General features: G+C 30.1%; 5 protein-coding genes across 6 annotated transcripts in view; 3 read left to right on the top strand and 2 right to left on the bottom strand.

The window, feature by feature from the left end:
- The window catches only part of pAbp (poly(A) binding protein), a 10647-nt gene extending 817 nt beyond the window's left edge, over positions 1–9830 (top strand). The window contains exons 2-5 of the mRNA XM_011506704.1: positions 1759–2069; positions 4649–5122; positions 8663–9128; positions 9315–9830. Coding sequence (XP_011505006.1) covers positions 1759–2069; positions 4649–5122; positions 8663–9128; positions 9315–9760 — 1697 coding nt within the window. The 3' untranslated portion in view covers positions 9761–9830. The remainder of the gene's footprint in view (positions 1–1758; positions 2070–4648; positions 5123–8662; positions 9129–9314) is intronic.
- Positions 9831–10409: 579 nt separating this feature from the next.
- Positions 10410–12727, bottom strand: LOC105367865 (embryonic stem cell-specific 5-hydroxymethylcytosine-binding protein). The gene is made up of 6 exons (XM_011506698.1): positions 12623–12727; positions 12268–12496; positions 11052–11285; positions 10875–10982; positions 10624–10748; positions 10410–10548 (listed from the first exon to the last, which is right to left on the bottom strand). The coding sequence occupies exons 1-6, from the start codon at positions 12640–12642 to the stop codon at positions 10464–10466; spliced, it is 801 nt and encodes a 266-aa protein (XP_011505000.1). The 5' UTR covers positions 12643–12727; the 3' UTR covers positions 10410–10463.
- Positions 12728–13519: 792 nt separating this feature from the next.
- On the top strand, positions 13520–15156 carry Alg10 (alpha-1,2-glucosyltransferase Alg10). The gene has a single exon (XM_011506699.1). The coding sequence runs from the start codon at positions 13583–13585 to the stop codon at positions 15041–15043; it is 1461 nt and encodes a 486-aa protein (XP_011505001.1). The 5' UTR covers positions 13520–13582; the 3' UTR covers positions 15044–15156.
- A 242-nt stretch (positions 15157–15398) lies between these two features.
- LOC105367867 (TBC1 domain family member 13) lies at positions 15399–17308 on the bottom strand. 2 transcript variants are annotated; one of them, XM_011506701.1, is made up of 2 exons: positions 17164–17308; positions 15399–16405 (listed from the first exon to the last, which is right to left on the bottom strand). In XM_011506701.1, exons 1-2 carry the CDS (start codon positions 17189–17191, stop codon positions 15462–15464), a joined length of 972 nt encoding a protein of 323 aa, XP_011505003.1. In that variant the 5' UTR covers positions 17192–17308; the 3' UTR covers positions 15399–15461. The 2 variants fall into 2 exon arrangements, with proteins under 2 accessions (XP_011505003.1, XP_011505002.1); XM_011506700.1 differs by lacking the exon at positions 17164–17308 and having other exon boundaries at positions 15399–16713.
- Positions 17309–20276: 2968 nt separating this feature from the next.
- Positions 20277–24518, top strand: LOC105367868 (ankyrin-3-like). The gene is made up of 2 exons (XM_011506702.1): positions 20277–20547; positions 21507–24518. Exon 2 carries the CDS (start codon positions 21547–21549, stop codon positions 24469–24471), a length of 2925 nt encoding a protein of 974 aa, XP_011505004.1. The 5' UTR covers positions 20277–20547; positions 21507–21546; the 3' UTR covers positions 24472–24518.
- Positions 24519–25336: the final 818 nt, after the last annotated feature.

Raw genomic sequence — 25336 nt, 5'->3', positions numbered from 1 at the left:
ATAGTTTTTTTTTTTTTTTATTTTACTAAATCATGGCGTTCGCTCCTTTCCCTTCCATTTATTATTTTTGTATTTTTGTTATTTTCTCATCGACAAGATTTACTGACGTTATGCTATCTCGCAGCCTTGCAAAATTCAAAGGACTTGCGTGCTTAATTACTCAATTGCTTATCATAGAGTACATTTCTCTCTCAATTTATCTATCTCTCTAAAATTCACGTTCAACGAACAAAAAAAACATTATTCAATATATTTTTCACCAAGCTGGCATGCGCAACTGTGATGCAAACATTCTTTTCATTGGGCAAACACTCCCTGATTGTATTAAATTTTATTCTTTCTATGTTAAACCTGACTTCGATTCTTACTTTCTCATTTATTTAATTCATAAGCGTAAACAAAAATCTAAGATTCGTTGTAAAATTGTAATTTATCGTTCAAACCTACTAATGATAGAAGATTAGGAAAATAAAGAAAAAAGCGTCCAACAATTTATCAACTTTCTCTCTATTTAATAATCTAACTGATAGATTCTTGACATAACTCTTATGATACTCAAATTAGGCAAATAATTATGATGCCGCGTTGAATTTTTAATCTCATTTTACAATTTATTCAAAATCTAAACGCAACATATTAAGTCATGTTAATAAATATTTCTTTATTAAATAGATGTCCTAGAATTGGGTTTTTTTTGTTTTTTTTTATTTATTTATTTATTCAAAGATACTTTGTATTTGTGAGAAATATATTTGAAGAAATTTTTCTTACTATTACTATAGTGTAAAATTCAGTGAGATGTATTATTACACTCATTGTATGCGAGTCTAAATGAAAGAATATTACTATATGGATGATAGAGCTATTATTTTCCGACCAAAGACACTATTGCGGCCGTGTTCCTTTCACTTTACCCTTTTTCGAAACTTATATTATACGTAGGTGCCTGTTCACGTACACGTGCACTAACGTCTGGTACTTGAAAAATCTATCTTTTCATATTTAATTCCCTTATCAACTACAAATCATGACAGCTTTTCTGTTTATAAAATTTATGTATTTCCGAGAATCTGAGATATTCTTCATATAGATTGTTGTTAATCTTACGAGCATTTAATCTAAAAAGATAACGAATCCATTTTTGCGGGTTTTTTTCTTGCAAGGTTATGTAGCCTGACATATGGCATTACTTAGAAAATTTGAAGGCAAGATCAATTAACTTATATTCATGATCAGTTATTTGATCAAAATAATCATTTATAGTAAAAAGATAATAAAATTAATTTTACCGTTAAATTGTGTAGTATTAAATCTTTAATGCTATAATTTTTATATGAAAATTAATCATTTTTTAAGAATATAGATAAAGAAAGAAAGAAAAAAAGCATCAATATGTTTGGATTAATTGGCTAATAAAGATAAAGATAATCAAGGATAAATAATTTTGCTGTATTTATTAATGTGTTTTAATAAGGTTCAAAAGTAAAATTAAATTAAAACTTAAAAATAAATAAGTTTTAGATGCAAAAATGGTTGGATATTTTTTCTTCCTTTAACTTAAGACACTCAATCGGTAAACGAATAAGATGACGTAACTACATTAGGAGTTTCTAAATTTATAACAATAAGAGTACAGTTTTCAATTAAATTTGAAGCAGTCCTGATTGTCGATAGAAATTATGCCTTGAACTTTCAAGAATAAACATTTGCTTAGGTTTCTTCTTAAAGTTAAAGCTGAAGCTCGAAATCATTTTTCAGCGGAAAGAGCTCTTGATACTATGAATTTTGACATGATAAAAGGGCGTCCGATCCGTATAATGTGGTCGCAGCGTGATCCATCACTTAGACGATCTGGCGTTGGGAATGTCTTTATCAAAAACTTGGATAAAAATATTGACAATAAAGCCATGTATGATACATTCTCGGCTTTTGGCAATATACTCAGCTGCAAGGTCGCTCAGGATGAATCAGGCTCGTCCAAAGGTTACGGTTTCGTGCACTTTGAAACTGAAGAAGCTGCTAATAAATCTATTGATAAAGTGAATGGAATGTTGCTGAATGGGAAAAAGGTAAGATTCTTCATCGATGGCTCTTGTTCGGAACACCGTATGGAAAATGACTCTGGAGTAAAAGATCCTATGGTTTATGCATACACATAGATTATAAGATGTTTTATTTTAGAGTTGTTCTCTGTAAGCTGCTCTTAATGGGAGTCATCGATACGTGGTAGAATTAGATTTTTCATTTCTGTGTAATACAGATGTGAAATAAAAATTCTAATCATTGAAACAGAAAATTTGAATTTCATACAGAAGCTAGTAGTTTCATCTTATTTTTCAATTAAGCTATTGTTTTTAATATTTTTATTGCATACAAATAGTTGTAAATGTTGTGTATTCACCCAATACAATGGATAAATAATCATTAGAACAAATACGTTTTGTATTGTATTATTGATATACTACATTATTAATGCGCGTTAATAATGTAATGATGTAAATATAAAAGATGCTCTATCTATACTGTATGAAATTAGACTGAGAAAAATTATTTGATTATTTATTTCATGTACATTATAAAACAAATTTTTAAACAGATTTTTATCTTATAGATGGAGTTCAGAATGTATCGACTCTGTAAAAACAAAGTATTCTGAAATATATGTAATTTTCTTGTTTCTAGATCCAATCGACAGTTATAGAGACAAAAAACATGATCAATGATTTGTATGTGGTTTATACATACAAAACTATATTGTATCAAATAATTGATACCTAAGTATACAAATTTTTACAAATTTTTACAAATTAAAAATTAACTTTACATTTAAATATGTAGCAGAGCATAACCAGATACAATTACACACAAATCAGAGAGCAAAGTGAAGAAATTTACACAGGAATAAACATTTTCAAAGTCATGTGGTTCAACAAGGGATATGTATATACATATACTTGTATTATTTTTCAGAAAGATACTTCTTATAGTGCTGGGTCATTTTATGTTTTAGTAACTCCGTAGATAGAATGGACACGTTAATTTTCAAGTCGTTTTATAATATATATAAAGATATAAAAAAAAAATTACTTTTTTTCTAATCTTGATATGAAATTTGACTTGAAGGTGTATGTAATCAGGCCTGAAATCAAAAGAAAAAATTAAAATCATCATCTTTATCTTATATTATTAATTAAACCAAAACCAAAAAAAGATTTCAAAGGATGAAACTAGATTTAAAGATTAAATTAAATTTTTCAATCTTTAGAACGTCGCCAGCATTATATATTCAATTGTAAAAAAGAAAAAAAAAATTGACTACAAAGAATTATTTATATGACATAAACCAATGTATATATATATATATATATATATATATATATATATATATTGATTTTAACGTGTGTATAGAAAAATTGTCAACTTTTATTCGTTAACGTAACGTTTCAAAATGAAGTTTAATTAAGTAAATACATTGGTTATTGAATATTTCATTGAATATTGAAATTAAAATCGGGTTTTATATAAATTGTCTTGAAATACTTATTAAAAAAAAATAAATAAAATATTGTACTTTATTATATTGGTTTCATAAAATTCTAATTTAAATCATTACGATTAATAATCTTTTGCAATATTGTAATAAGTTCTTTTATTAATTACACGATGCATAATATTTGATTGCATAAAAAGCATTAAATTTAACGATTTTTGCAATACTATTGCATTGTACGGTATTTATTCTATATATACTTAATACTAAATCACATGTAGCAGATTATGTGAATTGCCTAGGGTTTGCTTTGATTTTATATATTAAATGTAAAAAAATCAGATGTAAAATCATTAACGATTAGACTAAAAAAAGAAGAAAAAAAACTTATGTTGTTTAATCATTTTGTTCGTGTATACAAGATTTTAAAGCCACTTTTGCTCAAAGCATCTTTCAAATTGTTTTTGTTTTTATATATTTTGAAATGATGAATTATGTTCGTAATTATAATTTGTAAAACAAGACAGGATCGTATCCGTAAGTCAGTATTAAATATTTTTATTTTTCATTGTACGTAATAATTTTTAATGAAATTGTTCATAAAGCACAAAGTTTTGAAGGACAATTATTTAAACGCGAATATTTTTTTTTTTTTTTTTTATTTTACAAGGAGATTTTCGCAAAGCTACCAATTCAATTTCATAAGCTATGAAATTGAACGCTAAAATAAAAAATATACATAGAAGCCTACAGGTAATTATTTTTTTTTTTTTTTTATTACGAACGGTATATCGAATTTAAAAAAAAAAAAAGAAAAGGATAGTAATTGTCCAATTTGAAGATAGGCAATTGAAGTGTAGTAAATAAAAACATATTTTATTAATTTAACTCGATTTTATTTTGGAAATTATATTTACATTTTTATGCTGTTGAAAATATAATTGTATTTTCCATGTTGGAAAGAAATAAAAATGCCGGATCACGTAATTACGGCGTTATAATACGATAATTGTGTTCGGCTGCGCGTTAAAATTCGCGATCAAGTTAGATATGTGATCAGTGTTTTTTTAATTTTTTTTTTTTTTTAATTTTTTTTTTTTGCTTTCTGATACTCTATTTTTATTATAATGCTTATAAATTCCTCGATCACCTTCGTAGGTCTACGTGGGTAAGTTTATCTCGCGCAAGGAGCGTGAAAAGGAACTCGGCGAGAAGGCCAAACTCTTCACAAATGTGTACGTGAAGAACTTTGGTGAAGATATGACAGATGACAAGTTGAAAGAGATGTTCGAGAAGTACGGCACTATTACCAGCCACAAAGTTATGAGTAAGGATGATGGCAAGTCACTAGGTTTTGGCTTCGTCGCGTTTGAGGATCCAAGCGCGGCGGATCGAGCCGTCGCCGATCTGAATGGAAAGGAGATATCCGAAGGCAAGATTATGTACGTCGGCAGGGCGCAAAAGAAGGCCGAGCGTCAACAAGAGCTTAAGCGCAAATTTGAACAATTAAAGATCGAGAGGCTTACTAGGTATCAAGGAGTCAATCTATATGTCAAGAATTTGGATGATACCATAGATGACGAACGTCTTCGAAAGGAGTTCTCTCCCTTCGGAACAATAACCTCCGTTAAGGTAGGCCTTTTTGGTGCTTTTATTATGCAAAGCGAAGGAAATTTTAATAGACGTTACCGAGTCATGTTTGTATCGTTAAATTGCTACTAAGATTCGTTTTTAAACATTTTCTTTAGATTTTCATTTAGGGGCGTAGATAGAAACGTAGGTTGTTTAGATTTCGCATTAAGAAACAAAGTTAATGTCTTAATGACCAAAAGAATCGCAATGTAAGCACAAATTGTATACAAACTAATGGAATGATATTAGCCACGGTATATCATACTTTGGAATGTAAGCAGACGAGATTGTAAAATTGTTTATCGGTAGTCTAATTAAAAACAAAAATAATATGAAAATACAAGTGATAGATGAGCAATCATTAAATATAACATAACGAAATGTGTAACGAGTACGTACTTTTTAATATATATATATATATATTTCAAAGATTATTTTAAATACCAAATCATTGTATTAACATTAAATTAAGTAACTATCGATTTTTTATTAAACTTAACATTCGATATTAAATGGGTAAATTGATGAATAATATGCGAATTAACAAGATTTTTATTATTATACGCGTCGGAATTATATGGATAAGTATATTGCTTTAATATATTTTTATGACGAGTAAATATTTGTATTGAATAGAATTGTTTTATATAAGAATGAATGGCATGTAAATGTAAACATTTTAGATAACTATTCAACATCAATATTGCTATTTAATTTTAACCATTGATCGAAATTTATAATTGCATGGCAAATGTAAGCGTAATTTTATATGGCCTTTCTTTTATTTCTCTTATTATAGTATTAAAATTATAAAGCTTTACATTAGTAGATATATTAAAGGAAATTGATGCATGATACATCTGCGTATATGGAAAATCTGATAATTTACGTTATTGATAAAGTTAAGGTATCTTGTATTTCTCATCTCATTATATTCGATCACCGTGCATTCGTAGCAAAATGCCTCATTTTATTTATATAAAATTAACGATTAATTTACTTTCGGTTCTTTTTTTCTTCTTTTTTTCTTCATTTTTTCTTTTCTTTTCTTTTCTTTTCTTTTCTTTTCTTTTTCTCCATCAATTATAAATTAATTAACTTGATCGATCCTTGTTTCCCGTTCGTCATTGATTGTACATTTAGAAATAAGCTTGTTCGTGTATTCATAACGTTCTAGCTAATAAATTACAAAGATTTTCGCATAGCCTCGCGATTGAAACGTAATAACTGCGTAATTTTGATATTCAATGAGAATTATAATAATTACTAATTACCGATGCTTTGGTGTCATTAAATTTTTTAATAATTAAAACAATCGATTTATCATATTCAAATATTGTTTTATAAATAACTGTTTACAAAGGTTAATTTAATTTCATGATCAAATTTACTATATTTACTAATCAATCCGATCTTTTCTTTAAATTCTTAAATTCTCCATTCAATTTCTACAATATCTAAATGATTTAATTATTAGTCTTACTTCTAAAGAATAAATAGAAAGAATATATGTTAATTTGTTGATGAATCGACTAAAAAAATTGGTCATGCCAAATTTTAGTTATATCACATTTGAAAATGAGTATTCTTATTTTTTAAATTTATTTTGATTTTATCGTTGTATGAAGTACCTAAGATATAATTGCTTTGTACATACATTATGATTTTATTATTATGTCTGTCTGATTTCTTAATTAAACGTCTTCGAATTACATTGATTGTTGTAGATTAAGTACGACAAAGTAAAAACAAAATATACACCTTATCGGCTATTTAAAAGAATCTTTATCGAAAAGGAAAAAATTAAAAATGACTGCAAAACTAATATTGTGTTGTGTGCATTAATCTTTTTGGAATGCTATCGATTTTTTTTTTTTTTTTTTTTATCAATGCGTATATATTTTTGATTCTCATTTAACTCGATAATTATGTTTACATGCGAACTTTATTGCTCATACGATAAGTCAATGAAAATTGCGCAAAATCAAGAATTCAGAACGAGATAAATGCAAAATTCTTATCTAAAAAATTTATTTCGATTAAAAGTTAATTGCATTAGTATTGTTGGGGAATCGGATTTATATGGCAGCTTCGAAGATAGTTAATATAAATCTAAATTACAAATCATAATGGAGCTTTTTCATTAGTGAAATGTTGAGGCTGACGTAGTCTGAAATAAAATCAATAGTTTATTACAGTCTTCGAATTCTTGAAGAAATCTTTCTACACAATAAATTAAGATGAGTACGAGAATTAATTATGCTCGTAATGATTGTTTACGAGAGGAGAACTTATAATTAGATCGAAATTCGCTAATATTAAATACGATAATCGTGTTGACTAAAATTTAATTTTTGCGCGTTAAAGATGTTCCCCGATGTAACGAATTTTTTTAATTATTTCAGGAAATTTTTCTAAATTGCGCATCTTTTCGTCTTTTATACTTTACGTGCATCTATCATCGCGTGCACGCACACACAAGCAAAATCGATAGGAAAATAAAATTTAAGGCTCGCGCAACTACGGGGCGAGGGAGTGGAAACAAAACAAAACCGAAAGTAGCCTTACATTGGCGTTGATTCTTTTTTCTTTGTTCTATGAATGAAGAAAATACCGTTATATAGTATTTAGTTAAATAGTATTTTGGGAAAGGAATCGGGAACAAAATATATTTCGTCGTAAGCATTAATATTTCGACTAAAAATTTAATATTATCGGCCACTTCTCATTCCATATTACTAATGGTTAATTAGTAACACTAATTGGTATTGAAATTTTCGAAATGTCGATATTAGAAAATTAGACGAGTCTTGTCCTTACTTACTCCTGTATAATATCATCCATTTGCGAGGTAAGAGAATAATGGATGTTTTCGACATCATCGGCTATGTCGTTCCAAGACTCGAACTCGAAACGAGAATATACTTTTCACATATCATCTACCGATACTCTCAAGTTCAATATTTTTTTTCTTCTTTTTACTGCATGGTTGGCAATAGTCTTTCATACGTGTATCATTAGTCCTTAATAGCACAGCTGACTAACACATTTTTAACGAAAGGTAAAATTGATTTAAGATCCAATTTTCTGCTCGCTCTAGTAGCACCGAAACAAGAACGAAAGACATTCGCAATCGATTTGTAAAAAAAAAAAAAAAAAAAAAAAAAAAACCCAATCTGCATAAGTGAACGCGATGGCATGTCTCTCTCTCTCTCTCTCTCACTAGGGCTCGTGGTTAATTCTCCTACTTAGCTTGCTCTTTGGATGCTGGAGCGCTCACCCTTATTCATTATTCATATCCATAGTCTCTCATCCCAATTCGAGTTCACCTCGTAAATCATCGACTCCGTTGCTTTAACGATAGATCCACGGAGAAAAAATAGATTGTCAGACGGAAATGTTCCCCATCGACGTGGGTAATTAACGAAACGGTGGCCCATGTGCAATACGAATGTGACACGCTGGACTCGCACAATTATTTGCTTAAGAGGATCTTTTAATTTCACAGCGATAATAAGACAGAGTACTCGAATCTCATAGGTAATGATGGAAGATGCGCGCAGCAAGGGCTTCGGCTTCGTATGCTTCTCGTTACCGGAGGAGGCAACCAAGGCCGTGACCGAAATGAACGGACGTATCGTCGGATCGAAGCCCCTTTACGTGGCACTGGCCCAGCGTAAGGAAGACCGTAAGGCCCACCTCGCATCCCAATACCTACAACGCGTATCGAACATCCGGATGCAGCACATGGGACAGGTATTCCAAGCTGGTGGAGCGGGCAGCTACTTCGTGCCAACGATACCTCAGCCACAGCGCTTCTACGGCCCAGCCCAAATGGCCCAGATTAGGACGACACCGAGGTGGCCGGCCCAACCAGTCAGGCCCAATGCTCAGACGGGCAGCTCGGGCTTCGCTGCCATGCAGACGCCCTTCAGAGCCACGCCAAGGGCTACCGCTGCCCAAGCTGGAGCAATGCGCAATCCTCTATCCGCCAGACCCATAACAGGTGAGAATCTTTGGCTGCAGCTGAATTGTTGTGCGCTGTTGCACCTTGTCTTGTCGCCCCTTATTATCATTCATCGTGGCTCGCATTCCTTCGATAATCCGTGATCCACTCACCCGCCCACAATTGCCCAATCCAATACCTCGACAAAATCTCCAATGTCATTTCAATGTTAATAAATAACAACAGGACAACAAGCTGTTGCTGGGGCAGCCAATATGCAAAATCGCTCGATGGCTGGACCAGCCGTAGGCGTATCGCCTCAGTCGCGGCCGTCTAATTACAAGTACACGCCGAATATGCGCAACCCACCGCAGGCAATGGCCATGCCAGCCCAGAGCCCGGTACAGCAAGCCGTACACATTCAAGGCCAAGAACCACTGACAGCCTCGATGCTCGCGGCAGCTCAGCCTCAGGAACAAAAGCAGATGCTGGGCGAGCGTCTATTCCCGCTTATTCAGTGCATGTACCCGAACCTAACGGGCAAGATCACGGGCATGTTACTCGAAATCGACAATTCCGAATTACTGCATATGCTCGAGCACGGCGAGTCGCTCAAAGCTAAAGTGGAGGAAGCCGTAGCCGTGCTACAAGCACACCAAGCCAAGCAGGCCGTCGCGTCGAAGAAGGAGTAGATTTTCTAACTTTTGTTTTTCCCATTCCTCCTCCACGCCACCCAAACCCCAATAAAAACTCTCCTCCTTCTCCACCTCCTCCCCCCCCCTGTCCACCAATCACTCTTGCTCCTTTACGCCCTTACACCTCCTTGTGACGAACGCTCCTTCTCTATTTCCTCGAGTACGCGTTCTTCTTCCTTAGTTTTTTTTCTTTTTTTTTTCTTTTTTTTTTTTCAATGTCTCATTCATTCGTTTATTATATACGTATTATTTGTTTTCCTTTTCTCTTCTTTATCAATTTTGTTTATTATTTTTTTTTTTTTTCATTTTTTATTTCCCTTTTCCTCTAAATGGAAAAAGAGAATAAAAGTTTTCTTTTCAATCTACGCAACGAGTTTTTTTATGAATCCCTTCTTTGAGCATGGTGGTATGCGGCGAAGAAATAATTTTAGTTTTACTTTCTGTATCGATTTATGTAATGTGACTTGAATTGAAAATTTTGTGTGGATTTTGCAAGATTCATAAAGGCTTTGAAATAATAAAGTAATATTCCATTTTAAAAGTGAATCTTTTATTTCGCATAAAGATGATTTAAAATAAAATTTAAAAAAAAAAAAAAAAAAAGTAAAAAAGAACACATTTTATGAAAAATTACAAATGTATTTATTCAATAAATTACAAATACAAAAATAATTAATTATAATTACAGTTGTGAGCATTTTTAATCATTAGCTTTGCGTTTCACACCTTTGTTGGATTCGGTCTTCAACCAGTTTGACATAATACTCTTGGATCCTACATTTTTCCTGTTCATGAATATTAAGAAAATTAAATGCGAATGTCTTGAAAATATATATGAAAATATGAAATTTATGATATACTTGGTGTCCTGTAGTTCTCTAGAGCCCATTTTACTTGTTTTATAAAACTTCAAGTCATTTTGACAATTAGCTTTTATTTGGGTAACAGCGTCAGTCGGTGAAACGTTTTTAAAATCTAACCAAGACTAAAAACAAAACCAATTTTTTTTATTTTGTAATCGCTATTTTTATGTATAATTATGGCAAAAAAATTGAAAATTTTCATTACTAAATAATAAAATGGTTTTTCACAAATGGTCATAAATAATTACTTGGAAATCTGCGTCTCTGTTGAGTAATAACGGCATTCGATGATGTATTTTTCTTAAATTATTATGCGATTCGGTTGTTATGACGGTGCAACTACGGAGGATTTCGCCCTAAAATGCAAATGTTATAATTTCTCGATGTAAATATTGAATTTTTACGATAAAATAAATGATGCATACACTATGTAACTTGGTAGTACTGAAAAGGCCTGCTGCTTTTAATAAATTATTGTCCGACGAATGAAGATAATATACTTCGGCTGGTTGGGTACCAGTTTTTTTAAATTCAAAAAAACCTTCCATTACCACGACACAACGTTTACCTTGTTTTAAAGATGCTGAGTAAATTTTATTTTCATATATATTTTCAATGCGTGCATTATGCGTTACACCTTTCCATTCGTTTATATCGTCCTATAAAATTTTTGACAATACATTGTAATAAAGAAGGGACGAAATACAAATCCGTATTTACTTTCATCTTAAAACACTATGGGTGAGAATTTCTTTAATAATTCGTGTTAAAAGGCAATGATAATTTAAAAATTTGTTGTTAATGAACCTCGTACGTTTTCTTTATCATAAGAATAGAAGGCCAAATAAGCGTTGTCGGGAATACAGATAAAATTCAGTTTATTTTCGATATCCCAATAATTTACATGCAATGAAATTTATGGATATAATAAGCTTGTGTGCTAATAGTTATAAAAAAAAAAATATATATTGAATACATATGGTAATTCAAAAGTATACTATTAATTGATAAACTATTGAATATAAGTAATTTAATCATAATTATCATAAGTATTTAATAGAGAAAAAAGGAACTTTTACTTTAGATAACGAATATGAATTTTGCCATGTATAGTACTAGAAACTTGATAATGATTTTGCAAAATTATATCGATAAGAGTATACTACTCCCGCAATAATATACTAAATTGTGTAAATTATGAATCATCTAAATTGTATAGTTAACAATGCCCTTGTATCTAAGGAAAAGACATTTCAGATTAATTTGAAAATGATGCTATATTTATTTGTATAAGTAAAATTAAAATTAAAAGTTTTTTCTTTAATTATATAATAATTAATAATATTTTATGGATACATTGTTAATTAAGAAAAATTTTAATACTAAGGAGAGAGGCCTCGATCTCAGCCAATAGCATAGAAATTATTATGTTCGCATTCAATAAAATAATAAAATAACAGAAATTTCACCCTATATGAAACAATAATTTTTATTGTTAAAATTAAAGCTTTTCAAAGTAGATACGCGTGTAAATATCATTACAATACATTGAAAAAAAGTTTACAAAAACAAATCATATTAAAAATCTATTAATACATTAATCTCTATCGATTGTTAAAATCCTTTCTTTAAGTCTTTTACCTTATACCAATGTGGAATAAAATTCCAATACATAGGACAAAATAGAGGATCTTCTGGTTTTTGCAAATGTAATCCATTGACGATGACGGGTAAACTATTACTCTTTGGCTGCAAAATATTACTTGGTTGATAATCAACAAATATATCGTCATTATTCCACGGTATGTCGTGCTCGATATCATTTTTTTTGTAAGCACATCGTTTACTCAGCTGCTCTTTCGATAATTCACTAAATTATATATCTTTAATAATTAATATGGCTTAAGTTATGTCCAGGCTTTTTTTTTCATTAAAAACATCTGATAATAATCTAAAAATATATGCTCATATCTTTATTTTATAACTTATAACTTACCAAAAACAAAATCTACACATTGCAAATGAAAGGACGATCCAAATTATTGTTATTTAGTAATTTATAACCTCGGTTGCAAGATACTTGCAACGAAAGGCATTAATTGATTGATTGATTCTTTATTGTATTATCATAAACCTTATTCTGTTGACATTTGAGACATAATGAGAAAATAATTCATACTTATAATAATTAAACTCTCTCGTTAAAAAGTTAAAACGATTCAAACGATTTTATTTTGTATCTCTCGTCCTCTTCCTTCTCCTCCTCCTCCTCCCCAACCCCTCCCCACCCCATCCCACCTTGTTCCTATCAAATTCACGTGGCTTTGACAAAACAACCCGCGTAAAATAACTTGTGCGAAAGTGTTTAACGCGCAGAATCAAGTAGATTCAGCATGGAAAAAGCACGACCGCGTTTTACTCATGCGCATACAGTTTAATACGCACACTACTGTGCCAAACGTAACCAATCAGCCATGAACATGCGATATAACCTCAACCTACTGTCTGTCGCTATATAGTTATTTTACTTATAAATAATTATCGCAGGTTTCGATTGTTCTTTATACACATATGCATTAATTCTGCAATTTTCTACTGCTGTATTATTATAAAATATATTAATTTACAAAATTTTAGATTTTCATGTGAAAGTATTTTCACATCTTATGAGGCTACATGTAAGCATATTGAGCATAGATATTTTCTATTATTTGTGTGTGAAATTAGTACGAAGCGACATATTTATGTTCTGATTGTTACAGATCTGACAAAATTAATAATGAAATTTAATTTTATTTCATAGAAAATAATATAAAATACCACTATTCGTTGGCATCCTAACCATTAATTATTCTAGTTTAGAAATCCTTATGAATTTTCCTTATGAATCAGTGAATTACATTGTTAAAATAAGATCATTTAATGATAAACGAAGTTGTAATTACTGTGAAAAATCATGAGGGCAGGACAAGTAGCAACGCAATATAAGGAAAAAATCTTCTATAAAATACCTGATAATTTTATGAATGCTTTTATTAAAATTTTGACATTTGGAAGCGCTACGTTTTCACTGATTTTAATATTACTATTTTATTATTTAAATTCTTTCCAGTCGCATTATTATATAGATGAAAAGTTTCACGTGCCGCAAGCTTTGCGATTTTGTGAAGGAGAATTTTATGAATGGGACTCAAAGATAACAACATTGCCAGGATTATACTTGTTCTCGGCCTTTCTACTCGGTCCGCTTAATCTTTGTACAATAACCAATTTAAGGCTTATCAATGTACTATGCACATATTTAAATTTATTTTTATCTTTCCAAATAATTAAGTGTTTGAATGGAAGGAGTAAAGCTAGAACTGATAATAATTTAAGGAGGTATAAATTGTATTTAATAGCTTGGAACATTACCTTCTTTCCACCACTTTTCTTTTGGTTTTTTTTATACTATACCGATATATTTTCGCTTAATTTGATATTAATAATGCTCCTATTTCATTTATACGATAAACATAAAACAGCTGCTTTTTTGGGTATTCTGTCGATATGTGTTCGACAAACTAATGTTGCATGGGTCGCCTTTTTAGGTATTGACAAATGTCTGACTATAATCGACCAAATTACAAATAAGCCTCGTTTTACCGATACATTAAATGTACTTCCATGTCTGAGGACGTTGTATAAAATTTTTAAAGCAGAAAAGAAGCGTGGAACGTTACATTTTTTAAAATTTTTACAATCAACTTGTAAAGACATTTTTCCCTATACCTTAGCTTTAACATCTTTCATTATTTTTATCATTTATAATAAGGGTATAGTCGTAGGTGATCGAACTGCTCACGTTCCAACATTTCACTTAACTCAAATTTTTTATTTCTCATTATTTGTACTTTGTTTCTCTTGGCCATATCTATTGCCTTATTTGGCTAAATTTGTTAAACAAGTTATATACAAAAATTTAATATCTATAAGCTTACTTTCATTTTTCCTCGTTTTAATTATTCATTGCAATACTTTAGTGCATCCTTATATTTTAGCAGATAACAGACATTATTCGTTCTATGTATGGAAAAACCTTATGAGTCGTTTTGCCATCTTTAAATATACCTTAGTTCCAGTTTATGCTTTTGCAATGTACGCTATTTTTAAATCATTAAATCATTTAAGATTATTATCATTCGTAGCTTATATATTATGCACTTGTATCGTACTAGTGCCACAACTACTTTTGGAACCACGATACTTTATTATTCCGTACATTTTATGTCGAGTCTATCAGAAGGAACCAAATAATTGGCAAATAGTGGCAGAAACTCTTACGACCATTTTTATAAATATTGCGCAATTTGTTTTATTTATTAACAAGACATTCTATTGGGAGGACGAGAAATACCCGCAAAGAATTGGATGGTAATTTGTATTGTAAAAATTCATTAATAAATCATCAAATTGTATGCGTATAACATTTGTAATAACAAAGACTAATAGATTATATTTGTAATATTGATGAAAATTAAGTACACATATAAAAGCAAAATATTATTAAAATAAGGCATTTGTGTTTAATAATTGATACAATTTTATAAAGAAAGGCATATGTAAATAAATGAACATAAACAATGATAATTTACGATTCAAATATTATATACCGTGATGACCAGATTTTTTAAAATAATTAAAAAATTAACAAATATTTTTTATAGAATTTATTTTATTAATGAATAAATTTATGAGCATTTATTTATTTAAAAATATACATATATTAGAAAAATTGATGTACTTATTATTAATAAATGCTAATTGTTTGAGAAAGTTCTTACGTAATTAATGAATCAGAACATTTTAGACTTTTCGGCTAATTCGACTGCTTTAGTTAATACAATTTGTACATCCGTGGATGGAAAATTTTGCAACAATTTTACATTTGTTGCAAAATCTCCACTAAGTATTTGTTCCTTACATAGCAAAATCATTGCACAACAAATATGAATTAAGAAATTAAATCTATTTTCATCCGAAAACAAAGAATCCCATATCCTCATAACATCGGGCAATGGGAATTCCTGCGATAGTAGAAGAGTCAACCATCTGAAACTGTAATATTGGGGACAGAGCTCCTGCTGATGTAAGCGCATCCAAACCTCGTAGCAGCTAAACTTTACTTCTTGCATTAATTTGCTCATCATAGCGTTAATTCCAAATTCTGCTTCATCTAAAGATTTAATAAAAGAATCTCTGATCTCTGACATGAGATTTGTAAAACAGAAAAAGGTGTCGGCTTCCGCGTGCTCTCTCCATTTTTGGTCAGGATCGCAAGCAAATGAATAATAAATAGGCCCAACAATTTCATTCATGCCTTGAACGTAGCCTTGACCGGAATTTAATTTTGCAAATATAAATAAAATTCTTTCCAACACTTCCCAATGCGCTTCGCCACCTTCTAGCGGAGCATAATCCTCGGCAGCTTTACGAGTCGAAACAGCAATTTTCGTTATACCAAGACCTTTTCTTTCTACGCTAGCACTTTTTAGCACTGTATGGTGTACTCTTTGATGCAAGCGTTTCTGTCCGTTACTATGAACAATAGCTTGGCAGGGATACTCGCTTCCTTGTTGAAAGAACGATATGTCGGGACATAATCTTCTTACATCCTTATCTATTTGCAATAAAACTTCGTTATCTTTGAAGTAAGTTTGCCATTCGCTGTCCGGATCTAAATTCAATGGATGATCGTCGGTTGTAACATCGATTCTTCCCCTTTCTAAATTCGACTGCCCTGGAATGACAATGAGATCATCGATAAATGATTTGTACAGTTCTCTCTTTAACGTCAATGTTTGGGTCCACTTATCCCTTGAAAAAGGTATGTAATTAAGTAATAATTTCCAACACAGTGGTCTTAAACTGCCTTCATCGGGTATACCATTAAAGCATAATTTCTTCAGTTGATATACATCAATCTCTTTTGTAAAGAGAGCATCTTCAAACTCTTGTATTTTTCTCTTTAAAATACTCATTATACACCCTTGCATGAACCTTACCAAGTCAGTTTTTTCATAGATGATCACCCAAATAATAATAATAATAATAATAATAATAATAATAATAATAATAATACATTCAAAAAAAGTCATAAAAACAAAAGTGTTTAGAGCTCAATTACATTCCATGTTATACAAATCGTGAATAATTAATCAACCAGTTTATATAAATTTTTTTATCATTTTACAGATATCCACTTTTTTCTCTTTTTATCAACATCGAATATTCGATTTGTAAACATCAAATCACCCATCGGCATAAAACAGCTGATGTGCCGATGGACTCACATGATCTATGACTATAATGCGACAGTATAAGTATAAACAAAATGTACACATCCTCGACTATTAACTTACAAATCTTCGATTATTCCACCAAAAAACATAAACATATGCATACGTAAGGGCATTGTTGATTGATTGACAAAAATACGTTTTATCGCGTAACATTTGAATTTAGAAAAAAATAAATAAAGCTTATAATTCGTCATACCTAATGCACTAGAGAGTCGAATATACATAAAGCCGCCATTTTAGGTGGAATTAAATTTAGGATGATTGGAATTTATATTGCCGAGGTGTGATCCATTATAAAAGCTCGAACGAAAAATATTGATAATTATATTTCGATTAAATTGAACAAAAACTAAAATTTTTAAAATAAAGTTGAAATTAAAAAATGACGATTGCTTATTTGCTCCGCGTATTGCAATATATTGATTATGCATAAGATTAAAAATATGTTCAAAAAAAAAATTTGCAAAAGGAGTAAAATTTTATGGTATTTGCAAATTAATTATGGCAATTATAAGAAAAGCATAAAAGAAAAAAAAGAAAAAATATATACCGAATTAACGAAGTCCCAATATAAATAAATACATAAATGTAAAAATTGTTAACGAATTATTTTTCACAGAAACTGGTGTCGGCGCATCAGTTAATTTATCAATGATAATTAAAATTTCCTATATAATTGTTAAGCGGAGCGTAATATTTAATACAACTATATTGCGCCAATCGAGCTTATTTATTTCTTGAATGGAAATGCTAATAATCTTTGACTATCTTAAATATTTTAATTGCATAATTCACATCACTACCTTTAATAAAATTTTATCTTTTTATGCCTCGATAGGCCTATGTTTCTAATAATTCTTATCTATTTACTACGATTACTACATTGCTACATTTCAATTATAAGAAAAGAAAAAAAGAAAGAAAAGAAAAAACATCTTACATTGGCAAAATTCAACATACTTCATTAGGAACGAAATGTAGTAAACATTGATTAGCATTATTTTGTATTTACAGCAGTAACATTAACAACTTACAACAACGGGAAACATCGAAAAGAGAAAAAAATATTTTTTACATGTCACATTGTTCATTGTAATAATATATCTTTTATGTTCCATACAAATACTATAATTTAAATATATTTAAATTAGCGAACAAATTAATTTTTTTACAAATTAAGCTACGTATTGTTACTATGTGTAGCGAATTGCGTTAACGTCAGAAAGTTACGTCAGAAAAATATACGAAGAAGATTGAGAGCTTAATGTGGTGATCGAACAACGAACAACACGTTCATTTCCACAGAATAGTACAAACATTGTAATAACCGTTAACGATATAAAATTACGGCAAATATCTTTATCGAAAGAGATTACGGCCAGAAGTTACGGGAATGGTGGCCTCCATAATGAGGTCTATAACGCCACCCAATGCATTTCATTATTTTAATAAAATTGGAGGATAACTTTCGAAGGTTCGACGAACGACTAACGATCGCTCAAAGGTACTATATTTATACTACGTTAGATGCTGTAGGAAGAAAGGCTTGTGATTAGAGGAGCATGCACACTGCACACTGTAGAAGTTTTATTTTCGTATTAGGTGGGCAGGAGGGTGGTAAAGCGTTTACACGACATATTGTCCTCTCATAAGTAGTTGCGTGCTGATATTTCAGGTATCGCCGTTTTGCGCCGTTAGGCCACTAGACGAGTAGCGGTGACTTCTCTTACGCGTCACAATTTATAATAATAATGCCAAATATTTCCTTTCCCAATGACTGTTTTCATACGCGCATATTATCCACTAATGATAATTACATTACTGATGCGTAAACGTAGCGCGATATGAAGTAAAAAAAAATTAGATTAGCAGCTCGTCCGCTTACTTAGCTTTTCAAATCTATGACGGATGATCATCATCAATGGCAAATATAAGCGATTGGACATTTTATCATAAATTTTTATAAATTTAATGTTCTAAATTTATTCTAAGAATAAATAATGCTTGAGGGATCTGCCGAAATCTGCGGTCACTTAACTTTTCATAGATATTAAATATTTGCAATATATATATATATATATATATATATATATATATATGTATGACAAATATTACAAATCGCACTATCGCGCGCGCGCACACACACGTGTTAATATTAAAGCTTATCTTAGCTTAGCTATTATAACATAATTAACAATTTCCAAAATGAGCTCTTTAAAATCCATATTTCAATAAAGATAAAAGTAGTTTAACGCAACTTTTTCAGAATACCGTGGGCAAAAGAAAATGTCAGGATTGAATAAAGCTTCGACAGTAAAGATCAAAAGGATAAAGGGAATGATTATTTCGTTCAATGTTCATAAAATAATGAGTTATACATTTTCAGAAGGACGGAGTGCTCTATTAAAAATTTTTTAATCGAAAGCTGAATTACGTGAATGCAATTATATAAGTAAGCGTATCTTGAACATCAAGTTGTTAAGAATGAAATTTGAAGAAATAAACGTAAATTTTAGATGTTACTTTAACAAATGATAATATATTTGATCCCGAATGAGATGAAAATTCGAAGCATTGATATACGTAAAGATGATTAAATGAACGAAAGTAAAGAAGAAAGTTAGATGTTAATTGCGTAAGGAGGGGGATGAGAATGATGGTAATAAGGGAAAATATTTAGAGATGCGCATTTAGAGACACAGGGTAAAGGTGAAAGTCGGAGGAAAAGATGAGGAAGAAGTGAGAAGAGACACGGAGGGGAGAAAAATATGAGAAAAATCATAGGAAATTAATTGGGAAAACGCGAGAGAGGAATGAGAACCGTTAAAAATATATTATACATTGACAGTGGAATAGTTTCTAATATAAGAGAGAAAAAAAAAAAAACAATTACAAAATAATGTAAAGAGCGATAATAAGGGATAGACTAAAAAAATAATAATAATAATAACAATAATAAAATAAGAGTCTAATTATAAATAAATTATGTTTAGTGATAACTAAAGTAATTCAATAAAATGAAAACAAGATGTAAGATAATTAATAAATGTGTGATTACATTAGTTCTATAAATCGAATTACGTTTGAGCACCTAAACAAATATAAATTTCTCAAATAAAAATTAATACATTAAGCCAGCCATAGTTTGACATAATAGATATTGGTCGTTAGAATATAGAATATATACATGTCATCATATTATGCTATTTACGATTACATCAATGCTGAAATGATTATTCTCAAGAGTATGGTATGACAATGTGCTTGAGTAGCTTAAAAAAAAAAGAAAGAAAGAATTACAAACCTTTCACGTATGTAAGGATATAACCAATTGACCTGAGCGTTTATCAGTTAGACATGCTAAGTTATGCGTCGTATGTATGTGCGCTTTTCAATTGTTAATCTCGAAAGTGTCAAAATGGTGGATTCGTTCCCCTTCATCGCTAGTTCGGATTATATTCTTGTGAGCCGATAATATTCCAACTTGTTATTTATCCTTTTATCAAAGCACATTTAAGGAGTCCCTAGATTATGATATTATCTGCGCTAATGAATTATTTACGATACGACGATTATAAATGTAAATATTATCGATTAAAAAAATTTTTCTTTGTTTTCATCTTATTACTTATTGCTATAAGTTTTAATAACTAATGCGAGTATTATTTAATTTACAAACGATGTTAATTGATTTTAAATCGTAAGTACTTACCTTACATAATTATTATTTTGTAAAAAATCCATCAGATATCTATTTACGTATCAATTTTTGTAGGTTACAGTGTATAAAACGAATATATATATATATATATATATATATATATATATCTTTCTTTTTTTGTATATATATTTATATATAAATATAGAAAGTCTATTTATATTTCTTTTGACAAATTATATTAAACATCAAAAGATTATTAATAAAATTCAATAATATCAACATTGCGAAAATATTTGTAATTATTTTTATTATTTTATTGTTTGTATTATTTGATATTATATATTAATTAATATATGGTATTTGTTTATATATATATTTCAATATAATACAAAAATACCATATATTTTATAAAATAAAAGTCTTATATTGAATAAAGTATCGATACATGAATTTTTTTTTTCATCTTCTTTTTTTTTTTTTTTTCTTTTTATTAAACTTTTATTCCTATGTATTCGTTAAGATATAATAAAATTCATTTTGTATGTTTAAACTTTTTACATTTACATAATTTTATGTAAAGAAGAAAGAAAAATGTTTTTACATTTCTATATGTCATTTTATATATAAATTAAAAAAATATATAAAAATAAAAATAAAAACAGTAATAAACTTATCATATTCATGATTATTCGATATTTAATTTTACCCCTCGATCCCCTTATTACCTGGTGAATCAAGTTTTTATTATAATATTTTGTAATGCACTATACTATACTCTAATCGCACTTCTACTTTTCATTTTAATTCATCGTAACATGCGTTATTTATTTACAGGAATAACATTAGGAGTGCATAATATTTTATATTATCTGTTACAGGATATACAACTGAGTATTTTTTCTCTTTCATAATAAAATCATGGCTTTTTACTCCGATAAGGATAAAGCTTTATTACGTGCAGTTAGACAAGGTAATACAAAACAAGTAGAAAAAATATTGCAATCAAATGGCCTCGTAATAGATCATAACTGGATGGATTATACGCTCTTATTGACTGCTTTTAAACGTCATTATACAGATATCATTGAATTGTTGTTAAAAATAGGTTGCAGAGTGAAAAGAGTACCCGAGAGCAATGTTTTTAAAATCCCAGTGCATTACGCCGTTAGAATGAGAGATGCCAGTATTTTAAAAAAATTGCTCGATAAAGGTGCCACTGTTTATGATAGGAATGGAAGTAGAAGAACGCCAATTTGCTTAGCTATGGAAGCTCAACAGTTTTCAATGGTTGACACGCTACTTTCTATGTACGATTTTGAAAATATAAATCCTTTTGACCCGGGTGATATCGATCACTTTTTAATAGCATGTGAAAGAAATATGCTAAAAGTTATCAAGAATTTTGTGGAACATGGAATATCCGTTAACAATTTTATATATTATAAATCCTTTCACCTGCGAGGTTTTACTCCATTACACATTGCCGTCAAAAATATGTGCTTGGAGACGGTAAACTTTTTATTAAGCAAAGGTGCAGATATTGTTGCAAGAAATTGTGAACAACGTACTCCGCTTCATGTTGCTAATCAAATCAGGGAAAATAAAAATTCAGCGAGAATAGAGGCCATTATAGATTCATTGTTATTATCAGCCTATACAACATGTGCTAATCCAATTGACGATAATGGCGTGTCTCATTTTCATATTGCTTGCACAAGAAACAATGTCGATATTGTTCAACGTTTTCTTCATTGTAAGGTCGATATAAATCACCGTCGATTTGAAAAGTATCAAACTTTTGATCTTTATTCTGCTTTACATTACGCCGTGTATTATAATTGTATTCGAGTGGTGGAATTGCTTCTGAATCGTAATGTCAATGTGAATGCAGTGGCCAAAGGAGAATGTTTGCCTCTGCACATAGCCATTTTACATGGGAATACAAAAATTGTTAAATTAATTTTGAAACGTGACGAAGTAGATATCATAGGATACAATATGAAATTTGGCAGCCTTTTGCATTATGCATTTAACTGCGAACATAAAAATTTTGATATAATCGATATGCTTCTACAGCGTGTCCCTAAAACAAGGAATATACGAGATAAGTATTTACTTTCTTACCTTCATATAGCTTGTACCAGAAACAATCCTGAGGTAGTTAAAAAAATTTTAAAAAATAAAGTGTACATTAACGAACGAGTCACTTCGAATGCAATATTCTTTGCTGGCTATACACCTTTACATTTTGCAGTTAAATACAATTGTAAAAGCATAGTGCAATTACTTTTAGAGCATAATGCTGATACAAACGTACAAGAGGCGAACAAATTAACACCTCTACATTTGGCATGCGTTCAAAATTTAACGAAATTCTACGAGCTAATTTATAAATATAAAGAAGAACTAGCCCATAAGTGGAACCCAGTGATTGATTGGAAAAAGAATCACGAAGATCAAATTGAAATTGTAAAGTTACTTTTAAAGCGTAATGCCAATGTAAACGCCACGGATGATACTTACTGCACACCTCTTTTTTATGCCCATGGTTTTCGTCCTAAAAGCATCAAGAAAGAGATAGAGAAGCGCTTAAAAATAACAGTTAACAATACGCTTGAACAAATAATTTTAAAGGAACTTAATGCAAGACGTAAGAAAATAGTCGATTTGCTACTTAGCCATAATGCAGATGTAAATATTCCAGACTACAGGAACCGTACAATGCTATATTTTGCAAGCGAAAGGGAAGAAGAAACTGATAATTTAGTGGAAATGGCAGAGTTATTTTTAAAACACGGAGCAAATATTAATGCTGCGGATACAAACTGTATTACACCGCTTCACTTGGCTGTGAAATATAGGATCACTAAGCTCGTCGAAGTTTTCTTAAGCCATAATGCTAATATCAACTGCGTTGAATCCTTTAATTTCAGCACACCTCTACATTTGGCACTTACTTTGGGCAAATACAAGCTCGTGCTTAAGGAAATGATTAAATTGTTGATAGAAAAAGGTGCCGATGTAAATGCTAAACAAATGGATGGAAAGACTCCGTTGCATATTGCCTGTCTGACCAAAAATTACTACGCCGTTTATAAATTGTTACAATACGGTGCTGATATAAATAGCGAAGACAAAGATGGTTACAATGCATTACATTTTAATTTTGCAATGTACGGCTTTAACAATAACAGCTCTACAAAGGTAGAGCTTGTACATCATATAAAAAAATTGAAGGTTATTGGGTACTACATAAGTGAAAATGTAATATCGTTCTACTTAAAATTAGACGAAAACGAAATAAATGCAAATTTCAAGGCCGATAACAATGGTAACAATTGTATATTTCAAAATGAAAATGATGAGTTTATTAAAAAATGTAGAAGCGAGATTGAAAAAATGAAGCTTACCAAAATTGATAGTTACTCCTCGCTGTACAATATTTTGTTCAAAAATCCAAACGAAATGGTGAGACATATTAAAAACGATAATTTACAGAAAATCTTGATAGCGGAGAATTTTGAAAGATATTTCCCTTTATATGGATATCTATTGAAATTACAATATAAGAAAGGTTTGGAAAGAAGTTTTATTCTCAAGCCCGCTAAGGAATCGTTGAAATTTATCACTGGACTTAGATTGCCTGATTTATGCTACGAATACATTTTAAATTATTTAAATACCACAAATATGGAAAACTTAATCAATTGTAGATCTACTACATCTTCGCTTAAAAGAAAATTAGGTACAATTGCTTGCGCAGAGGACTGCAAGTCTTTGACAAAATATCAGCGCTTAACAAATATTCATAGCCCTGATACAAAACAGTTTGATATTCCCTAATTTGATTGCTTTTAAATGGAGTTTATTTAAATGTAAGTAACTGTGTGCGTGCGTGCGTGCGTGCGTGCGTGCGTGTGTGCGTGTGGAGGGTGATACGTGCATGAATCATTTTCACAAGCATATGTGTATATATAAATAGCAATATACATATTGTAAATGAAAATCTTTTACAATGTAAATATATTCTATACAAGTTATGCTAGAATAAATATTAAGTGTATTTTTGTGATGTATACTAAATAATACATAATACATTTATTAATGTAAGTAATCTATACGTCATTTGAGTAAAAGGAGTAGAATTAGTTAAATTATTGTTTTTAATCCTACAGATGGTTGTCTCAAAATTATTTGTAAAGCACAGGAATTAAAAGCAAAAAACAAGAATAAGCCATACAGTGTAGGAAATGAAAGCGGATTAATTATGAATTTACCATCAGTGATTGTTCATGTTTGTATATAGGAGAGAATAAAGGCCAAGATAGGGAAATTACATATTTATATATTTGTAGAGAAACAAGAATGATCCCTATCTTGTATGCGTTGGGTCAACCGGATTTGACGTTCAAGGTTCCATCCTGTCTTCGGACTTTCACAGACAATTATCCATTGTACTAAATTGCAAACAGTATAAATATGCCCATCGCTTGGAGAACACAATTTCAACGTACACTTATTGATGTATTTGCACACATATACATTATCGAAAAAAAAAGAACAAAAGCAAAAGAAATATTAACATTACTATCTAATAATTAACAAATATATTTCTATTATATATTTAAATTAAATAAATGCAAGTGTGATATTTTAAAAAAAAAAAAAAAAAAAAAAAAAATAGACAAATAAACCTACATTGCAAAAT

The sequence above is a fragment of the Ceratosolen solmsi genome, unplaced genomic scaffold, assembly GCF_000503995.2.
Source record: "Ceratosolen solmsi marchali unplaced genomic scaffold, CerSol_1.0 scaffold6, whole genome shotgun sequence".
Taxonomy (NCBI): domain Eukaryota; kingdom Metazoa; phylum Arthropoda; class Insecta; order Hymenoptera; family Agaonidae; genus Ceratosolen; species Ceratosolen solmsi.
Note: the sequence above shows the minus strand (reverse complement) of the source record. Positions and strands in the feature narration are given on the sequence as shown.

Coding starts and splice junctions, on each gene's coding strand:
- LOC105367867 (XM_011506700.1), bottom strand. CDS start 16,661: ATGCAAGGGTGTATAATGAGTATTTTAAAGAGAAAAATACAAGAGTTT.
- LOC105367868 (XM_011506702.1), top strand. CDS start 21,547: ATGGCTTTTTACTCCGATAAGGATAAAGCTTTATTACGTGCAGTTAGA.
- LOC105367865 (XM_011506698.1), bottom strand. CDS start 12,642: ATGTGTAGATTTTGTTTTTG. Junction 11,286..12,267: donor TTATTCCACATTGGTATAAG/GTAAAAGACTTA, acceptor AAAATTTTATAG/GACGATATAAACGAATGGAA. Junction 10,749..10,874: donor ACAGAGACGCAGATTTCCAA/GTAATTATTTAT, acceptor TTTTGTTTTTAG/TCTTGGTTAGATTTTAAAAA.
- Alg10 (XM_011506699.1), top strand. CDS start 13,583: ATGAGGGCAGGACAAGTAGCAACGCAATATAAGGAAAAAATCTTCTAT.